The 10,000-nt window shown below is 48.6% G+C and overlaps 1 protein-coding gene across 4 annotated transcripts in view; it reads left to right on the top strand.

Annotated features, from left to right (window-relative positions):
* Window positions 1-10,000, top strand: part of LOC134454083 (acetyl-CoA carboxylase-like) — a 132,582-nt gene that overhangs the window by 80,754 nt on the left and 41,828 nt on the right. For all 4 annotated transcript variants that reach the window (XM_063204859.1, XM_063204860.1, XM_063204861.1 and 1 more), the window contains 3 exons: window positions 2,556-2,699; window positions 5,458-5,578; window positions 9,096-9,192. In XM_063204859.1, the coding sequence (XP_063060929.1) occupies window positions 2,556-2,699; window positions 5,458-5,578; window positions 9,096-9,192 (362 nt within the window). The remainder of the gene's footprint in view (window positions 1-2,555; window positions 2,700-5,457; window positions 5,579-9,095; window positions 9,193-10,000) is intronic.

Genomic DNA, 10,000 nt, shown 5'->3' with positions numbered 1-10,000 from the left:
ATGATGTATGGTGAGTCTGGTGGTGAGTGAGTGAGTTAGTGGTGAGTTGTGATTGTCGAGCGCTCTTTCGATTTCATGTTAATTGCGTGGATGTGTTGTAGATGTCTGTGTAATGGGTCAGTTGTGTGGCATTTACAGTGTTGTGTCTGTGTTAAGCTATGGCTAGTCCCTGGTCAGTGCAGGTTCAGGCAGCGTGTGTGGTGCATGGCCAGTGTCCTGCCCCGTCCTGTCTGGCCGTGGTGAGTTGTGGCGAGGCCACTCCGTCTCCCCTCCCCGTGGGCCCCTTTCAGCGCTCGGCCCCCCGGGAGCCTCTTCGTCACCCCGGCCTGTCGATACTCCTGAGCAATGGGGCCCAGGCTCTGGTATTAATAACCACTGGAGGGTAATACCCCCTCCATACTGACCACCACCACCACCTCTACCATCCCCACTACAGCACACCATTTCTGGGGGGTGGAGAGGTGGGGGGGTCTGGTCCAGCGATGCTGGGCCGATGATGGCGGCCCACCCCATGACCGGGGGGTGACGGAGTGCTCTTTAACATCCAATCGACAGTATTGACGTCCCCCAGGACAAGATGGGGAGGGGTGGCACTAAGACACAAGGCTGTATGGGTGGGTGGGTGTGTGGAGGTGTGTGTGTGTGTGTGTGTGTGTGTGTGTGTGTGTGTGTGTGTGTGTGTGTGTGTGTGTGTGTGTGTGTGTGTGTGTGTGTGTGTGTGTGTGTGTGTGTGTGGTGTGTGTGTGTGTGTGTGTGTGTGTGTGTGTGTGTGTGTGTGTGTGTGTGTGTGTGTGTGTGTGTGTGTGTGTGTGTGTGTGTACCCCAGTAGCCTCATGGGAAGGCGTCTCGTTCTCCTCTCCTCTTCTGCTCTCCTGTATGCGTATGATCTTATTGATCGGCGGCCCCGAGACGCAGGCCTTTGCTGACATGCCTCCTCATCTTCTCCTCATAATGGACAGATTAGGAGAGAGATTACACGCAGGAGGGCAGCCAGGATAGGCCCCACTGGGGTGCCGCATAGCCGCTGTGCGTGCGTGCGTGCGTGCGTGTGATTGAATGTGAATTCGCATGTGCATTTGTATGTGTGCACTTGTGTTGTGCGTGCGTGTGTGCTCACATTTGTGTTTGTGTGTGTGTGTGTATGTGTGTGTGTGTGGATGTGTGTGTGTGTGTGTGTGTGTGTGTGTGGATGTGTGTGTGTGTGTGTGTGTGTGTGTGTGTGTGTTAGCAATATGACACAAGAGGGGACTCAGGACTGGGGTTCCTCTTGAGGTGAACTACACTATCACCACTCTAGGAGAGAAGAGAGCAGAGTTGAGCAGAAGGAGAGGAGAGCGAGAGGAGAGGAGATAGTGTTTGGACCCCCTCCATGCTGAGAGTAATGCCTAAATTACCAGAGTGCAGATTGGCTATCGATGAACAGGGGGAGCATCGCATACCAACCGTGATTGGGTCAATCTATATGTGTCTATGGAGTATAGGCTTCTCATATGGGTCTATAGGCATCAATGAATGCGGACGTGCACAGAAATCAAAGTGGTTCTGTCAGATGTCGAATTTCTTAGAGAAATGAGAGAATCCCCATTTTTCTTGCTTTACTTTTTCTACATGCGACTTGATAAGACACTATGGTTGGTCTGTCCGTCCATCAGTCATTCGCTTTGCACTGCTTCCTTTGTAAAACAATATCTGGAATCTTATCTCCATGTCTTGGTGCAATCAACGATCCCTGCACCCCACTGAAGATCTACACTTGAAAACCAGACTTCTATTGAGTTATATGTCTATATTGTGAAATAAGGCTCTGGGATCAACCACAGAACTTGAGTCATTTTATATTGCTGTTATGATAGTGAGCAAGAGGGTGCTTTTGCCACATACACAGTCATACCACAAACATACGAAAGAGTCCAAACATGCTATTCTGTGCTATGCTGTGCTATACCCTAATGTCTCAGTGTCTCTGCCTGGTGCAACCGACTTCCTGTACCCCGGTTGTCACAACTCTGAATTCCATGGCTCTGGCTCTACCCTAATGAGCTTACTGTCTGGTGTCCACCTGCAGGTGTCTATTGTACATACCGTATCATGATAAAATAAGGCTCTGGGATCAACGATCCTCTCACAAGTAGTACGTACTATAAAGAGATGCAAATGCTTTTATGCTATACCCCAAATTGTCTCTGTACACGGTTTCCTTGTGTCCACTCCTAGGGACATCCATGTTATATAGTTATATATATGTGCCTGAATTGTGAAATATAACTATGGGATCAGCCATAGAATGATGGAACGTCAATAGGTCTTTAATATTTCTATACTGTGTACGGAATCCAAAATGATATTCTGCTATGCCCTAATGTGCCTCTTCTGTATCCTGTTTCCTTGTGTCCTTGAGATATACATATGTTCTTGAATTGTGAAATATAACTATGGGATCAGCTATAAAGCGACAGAACTGTTTTATATTTCTACCGTGCACAAAGTCCAAAATTATTCTCTGCTGTGTCCTAATGTGCCATTTCTGTTGCCTGTGTCCTGGTGTCCATTGTCAGGTGCTGGGGCGGGAGGTGTACACGTCCAACAACCAGCTGGGCGGCGTCCAGATCATGCACAACAACGGCGTGACACACAGCACGGTCACCGATGACTTTGAGGGCGTCTACACACTGCTGCAGTGGCTCTCCTACATGCCTAAGGTAGCTTGTGATGCATGCACGCACGCACACACAGAGTACACACACACACACACACACACACACACACACACACACACACACACACACACACACACACATACACACACACACACACACACACACACTCACACACACACACACACACACACACACACACACACACACACACACACACACACACACACACACACACACATACACAGAGTACAGACACATTCTGCATCATGCACTCATTGAATCTTAATGTTGAGGCAGTCTACACTTTACTGTACATGCCCAAGGTAATGCAGAAACACACATAAACACACACTCGCACACACTGCATCACATACAACTTAACTTAACATTCATTTTAGAAGCATCATTATGGGCAATCCCCTTCTTCGGTGTTGTGGAAAGTGTGTAGTTAGTCATGACATTGTATACTGATATTAGACAATTCACTGACCTCAAGCTACAATGAAAAAGATGGATTGACTTACTTAATTGATAACTAGCCTAGCCCTAGAAGTTTGATATCGAAATTTTATTGGCATAATACAACCATGCAATTGAAATAGTTTTCCCCCTATGATGTCTATATGACAGATTGAGTATGTGGGTTATAAAGGTTGTATGGATTTGTTTTACTACAGCCATATCACTGGTCTCATGAGCGCTGTATGCAGACTGTTTGATCCGTTTGCCTTTCCCCCTGTACTCCACTCTCCATGTTGACCTTTGTTTTATGAGGCTCGTCTGTGGGTTTTGTGGCGGCCTCTTGGAGTGCCATGAAGTGATGACCTCAGCACACCTCAGGTGTTAAAACCCAACGATGAGATGTGTCAGCGCTCCTTTCCCTATGCACCCCTTCCGGCCTGCGTGTGCGTGCGTGCGTGCATGTGTGTGCGCTTGTGTTCTTGCATGTGTGTGTGCGGGCATTGGTGCATATGTGCATCTGTGTGTGTCTGTGCATGCGTGCGTCTGTGCGTGTGTGTGTGAGTGTGTATGTACCTGTGTGTATGTGTGTGTGTGTGTGCGTATGGGTGTGTGTATAGCTTGGGGGCCAGCAGTGTCTCGTGGCCTCTTGGCCGGAGGCCTGAACTCTGGATGTCCAGTCCGCTCGTGTGATTGATTAACTCCTTAGAGAGTGTGTCGACCCCTCACTTGCAAAAGTGAACACACAAACGGTCATATACTCACGCACGCACACACACACACACAGGCGCGCGCACACGCACACACACACATTGCAACACACTCCTCGCTTGTACAATGGAATGTACACACACACACACACACACACACACACACACACACACACACACACACACACACACACACACACACACACACAGAAACACACATAGCCAATGACACACACACACACACACACACACACACACACACACACACACACGCACACGCACACGCACACACGCATACGCACACATACCCCCACTGGTCTTGACATATGGTGCTGGTGTGTCTGAGCTCTGCCAGCTGTTGTACCCCAGTGGCATACAGCAGAGCAGGGGTGGACAGGGCCAGCCACCAGGCCAGACAATGCCCACTGGACCATTCCCACAAAGCCCATGCTGGAAAAACTACACTAGTATACTATACTCTGTCCTGCTAACTTACTATACTGTACTTTACGGTACAGTGCTGTCTTTCCGTTAGAATTATTGGGGAATTTCCCATTACAATTATTAGGGAATGTCCATCTGCAGTAAGTAGTTTAGGGCAGAAATGGGTGGACAGGGCTAGCTACCAGGACCAGACAATGTCCAATGTTCCAAATTCACAGCCACTGTTGAAAACACTGCACTAGTGTACTATGCGCTGTCCTGCTTACTTATTCTACTGAAAGGTATTTCTCAATTTCCTAATAATTTAAGGTGAATTAAGGCCCATTCCACAAAGCCACAGCTGTCTTTACACTTATGGCTGTTCAGCTGACCAGCTTGCTGTTTTGCACTTTCCTGGAGACAACTGTACTGTACTTTACTCTTTGTTATTTTCTATTTTATTTAAGAATTTACTTTTGCATCGGCAACAGTGGTGTGTGACTTCTTTTTTATTAGACCTGGATAGGTCTACTTTACTTTATTTTTGTTTTTCCAAAGGCACTGCTGCAAACAGTACACTATACACTATTATACCATGCTCTGTCCTGCTAACCAACTGTGCTGCCAATTAATGATTTCAAGATCCACTCCCTCCAAACAGATGAAGGAATCTCTAGTTACTGTGGGCATTAGCTTCAGAGTTAGTAAAACTGGTCAAATAGCTTGGCACACAAATACTGAATATTGAGGTCTTACATCACAGTTGCAAACATGCTATGTTTATATGCTATAATCTGGCCTTCTAACCTACTGGACCCTCCGTCTTTACCCATTGTTAAAAACTCCATTGATAATTCAAAGGGAATTTCCATAGGCATGACCTTATGAGGAGTTCTAGAAATAAAAGAGGTGCTTACCACTGTCCTTCCGATGGAAATTCACCTTGCTGGATTCAGATTACTTTCAGGGGGTAATTGGAAGACACAGTTACAATGTCCTTTTGTGTGTGTGTGTGTGGGCGCGTGTGTGTGCGTGTGTGTGCGCGTGTGTGTGCGCGCGTGTGCGTGTGTATGTTTGTGTGTGCTCACATCTCTGTGTGGTGTGTGTATGCACGCTTGTGTGTGTGTGTGTGTGTGTGTGTGTGTGTGTGTGTGTGTGTGTGTGTGTGTGTGTGTGTGTGTGTGTGTGTGTGTGTGTGTGTGGAACAGTGTGTCTCCAGCCCTGTGCCAATACTGCATGCCAAGGACCCCATCGACCGTCCGGTGGAATTTGTGCCGACGAAGGCACCCTACGACCCGCGCTGGATGCTGGCCGGACGCCCTGGTCAAGGTACACACACACGCCATCATCACTCACACACACACACACACACACACACACACACACACACACACACACACACACACACACACACACACACACACATACACATACATACACACTCACACCATTATCGTGCACACACACACACACACACACACACACACACACACACACACACACACACACACACACACACACACACACACACACACACACACACACACACACACACACACACACACACACACACACGTGCTGGACGCCCTGGTCAAGGTACAGGCGCCATCATAATTCAGCCGCCCGCCGCACTCCCGGCTGCCCCATTCATCATCTCCCTCCAGCCTTTGTTTTCCTCTGCAGCACCGGACAGCACTGGCCACTGGCTCGAGGTGTGTGTGTGTGTGTGTGTGTGTGTGTGTGTGTGTGTGTGTGTGTGTGTGTGTGTGTGTGTGTGTGTGTGTGTGTGTGTGTGTGTGTGTGTGTGTGTGTGTGTGTGTGTGTGTGTGTGTGTGTGCGCTTGTGTGTGTGTGTGTGTCTGTGTGCACGTGTGCGTGTGTCTGTGTGCGCGTGTGCGTGTGCGTGTGTGTGTGCGTGTGCGTGTGCCTCTTGCGTTCATCCTCCGTTTATTAAACCAGGCTTGGGCTCATTCGAGGGCCAGAAAATTATCTTGAAACGAACACAGGCTGGCGCTTTCCTTACCTCGCCTTACCTCCTATCTTCACCTCTCTCTCCCTCCGTCCCTCCCTCCCTCTCTCTCTCTCGCTCCTGCTCTCTCCCTGACATAAAACTGGCCTCCAGATTTTGTTGACTTGTTGCGAGGTGCAAATATTTCACCTGGAGTCATTAGTGCTTGCGAGGCTGTTAGCGCTAGTGGAGTACACCAAGGACATAGGCAGAGCCTGGGATTAGCAAGTGTAAGGAAAAGGCCTTCAGTTTGAGTTGAGGGGTAGGTAGGAATTACACTTGTTAAAGGCGGGTCAAGGTTGATGCATATTGTTAATGCATATTGTTAATACACATACCCCTATACATCCACGTACACGCAAGTTCACATAAACAGTCACTCCTTTGGGCACATAGACACCCCACACTTGCACACATTTAGACTTGCACAGTACATGCAATAATGTCCTTCTCTCACGGTGCGCGCATGTGTGCGTGCACACACACACACATACGCACACACATACACACACACACACTCTCTCTCTCTCTCTCTCTCTCTCTCTCTCTCTCTCTCTCTCTCACACACACACACACACACACACACACAGTCTCTCTCTCTTAGTCTCTCTCTCTCTCTCATGATCACTGTATATATAACCCAGGCGTGTTTTATGATTTATGTTCCCTGTACTAAGGAATACACCTTCCACATTAATGCCTCTTACACACCCCCGCCATCAAATTAGAGGGAGAGTTTTTCCTGTTTTTAAGGGTACCACTACATATATAATACATATATTTTTTTATTTTTCCCTTTTCTTTTTTAATCATCATTTTCATTTTTATTCCAGGTCATTTTTATATCCCCAGCGCCCATCAGGCGAATGCTTGCAGCAGCAACTTCTTAAATGGAGTGACTTCATATTTTAATTTAGTGCGAGCAGTTAAAAGTGCAGCCGGAGAGGGAGAGAGAGAGAGAGAGAGGGAGGTGGAGAAAGAGAGATGGAGAGAGAGGGAGAAAGAGAGGGGAAGAAATAAGTGGGAGGAGATATAAAGGGAAAGGAAGAGGCAGAACAAGAGAGGCGAAGTGAAAGAGGCAGAGAGATGGAGAGATGGGGGGAGGAAGGGAGGGAGGGAGATAGAGTGTAGGAAATGGAGGTAGAGAGAAGAGGAGGGAGGGGGGGAAAAGGCAGATGATCTGTGGCGATAAGTTCAAGTGGATATGTGGGAGGTTAAAAGTTAAAGTAATTCATTACGGCAGATAGGGGGCGGCCGTATTCCTCATGCTGACGCTCGGCACACGAGCGCACGCACACACACACACACACACACACACACACACACACACACACACACACACACACACACACACACACACACACACACACACACACACACACACACGCTCGACCTCTCCAAACGAATCTGCACCCTGACACAATCCCCCACCACCACCACACACACGCGCGCGCGCACACGCCATCAGCACTGTTGCCCTGACCAACACACACACACACACACACACACACACACACACACACACACACACACACACACACACACACACACACACACACACACACACACACACACACACACACACACACACACAAACACTCACTATCTCTCTCTCTTTTTCTCTCTCTCTCTATCTCTCTCTTTCAAACACACAGTCACACACACACACTCACACACACACACTCAGTCCGTGCTGGCTTGGCTGGAGATGTGCTTAGATAAGGGGCGGAATTGATGGTCATATTTTACAGCGGGTCACGGCGGAGCGCAGTGTAGAACATTGTAATTACAAGTTTGGAGATGGTGGAGAGGGGTGGGAAGGGGGCTGTGGTGGGTGTGGGTGTGGGTGTGAGGGTGTGTGTGTGTATGTGTGTGTGTGTGTGTGTTGGGGGGGGACTGTCAGAGTAGAGATGGAGCAGGGGTGAGCAAGGGGAGAAGATGGTGGGGGGGGGTCTTTGTCTGGTCAAAGATGAACACTTACACACACACACACACACACACACACACACACACACACACACACACACACACACACAAGCGTTTGGTTTGGGCTTAATTGAATGGTAACCTCTGGAACTCTGCTGCTAACACGGCGGAGCGTGGAAGTGCTGAGGACTGCTGCTTTTGTGTCTCTGAGACGCGCTCACGTGCACGCACGCACACACACACACACACACACACACACACACACACACACACACACACACACACACTGCTTGTGTTCCAGACACCCCTTCTCTGATAAGGCACAGGAGGTTTGTATCCCACAGCCTGCCTCCCGTGCTACGCTGCCAGTCCCCGGTGCACATGTGTTTGCGTGTGTGTGTGTGTGTGTGTGTGTGTGTGTGTGTGTGTGTGTGTGAGAGTGTGTGTGTGTGAGAGAGAGTGTGTGTGTGAGTGTGTACGGTGTGGGTGCGTGTATTTGCGTGTGCATGTGCCTGCGTGTGCGAGCGCATGCGTGTGTGTGTGTGTTTGTGTGTGAGTGTGTGTGTGCCTGTCTGTCTGTCTGTCTCTCTGTCTGACTTTATTTGTCTTCTGTACGGGTTGTGTGTGTGTGACTGCTGTCCTTCACTGTTATTGCTATTTTTTGTGGTTTGTTCTTTTCTCACTGGATGCCTTTAATTGTACTGGCTACCTGAATGGGCCTGTTGTCAAGCTTTTGGCTTTAGGCCATTTTTGTAACCCCTGTATCTCTCTCTCTCTCTCTCTCTCTCTCTCTCTCTCTCTCTCTCTCCTCTCTCTCTCTCTCTCTCTCTCTCTCCTCTCTCTCTCTCTCTCTCTCTCTCTCTCTCTCTCTCTCTCTCTCTCTCTCTCTCTCCCCCTTCTCTCTGTTCTGCAGGTGTGAGGGGCCAGTGGCAGAGTGGCTTCTTTGACCATGGCTCCTTCCAGGAGATCATGCAGCCCTGGGCTCAGACCGTGGTGGTTGGCCGAGCAAGGTAACACACACACACACACACACACACACACACACACACACACACACACACACACACACACACATACACACTCACACTCACACAAAAATTTCTGTTTCCTTTTCCCGTTTATTTTTCCATTCTTTTATTTTTTTATTGTTTTGGAATTGGTTATTTCTTCCACTCTTTTCCTATCGCAGCTTATGCAACTCTCTAGCTCTTTCTCCCCCCCCCCCCCCTCTCACTCTCTCACTCTCTCACTCTCTCCCTTTCTACCTCTCGCTCTCCCTCCCTTCTTCCCTCTCTCTTATTCCTCATCCTCCCGTTTCCCCTCTGTGATGGCTATTTTTTTTAGTGCTGGGCAGCAGTGTTCAGTGATGAGGTCTGACCCCTGGGCAGGGCCCTTGAGGGCATGTTAGGGTGAGGTGAGGGGCCAGGGACTAGAACAGCTATTCTCAAACTGTTTGCCCTGAATATATTCCAAGTGGCCCTTGAAATCATGTTCTAAAAATCAAAATAATATTTTTCTGTGTGTGTGTGTGACTGTTGACTATTTATTTTAGTATTGTTGTTTATTGGGTCAGAGGTAGGCCCCGAACATTTGTCAAATTTTCAAGAGGGCCCCAAGTTGGAATAGGTTGGGCACCCCTGGACTAGAGAATCAGCCCAAAGCCATTCAACACCTCCATGTTCCACCCCTTTCTTCTTCAGCACTTCCTTCCCTCCCTCTCTCCACATCTTCAGGACCACAGTATCAGCCCTCAGACAGTCAGCATTTACTCTACCCATTGCCCCCAACATCTCCTCTCCTCTCCTCTCCTCTCCTCTC

Source organism: Engraulis encrasicolus, chromosome 8 (assembly GCF_034702125.1).
Source record: "Engraulis encrasicolus isolate BLACKSEA-1 chromosome 8, IST_EnEncr_1.0, whole genome shotgun sequence".
Taxonomy (NCBI): domain Eukaryota; kingdom Metazoa; phylum Chordata; class Actinopteri; order Clupeiformes; family Engraulidae; genus Engraulis; species Engraulis encrasicolus.
Note: the sequence above shows the minus strand (reverse complement) of the source record. Positions and strands in the feature narration are given on the sequence as shown.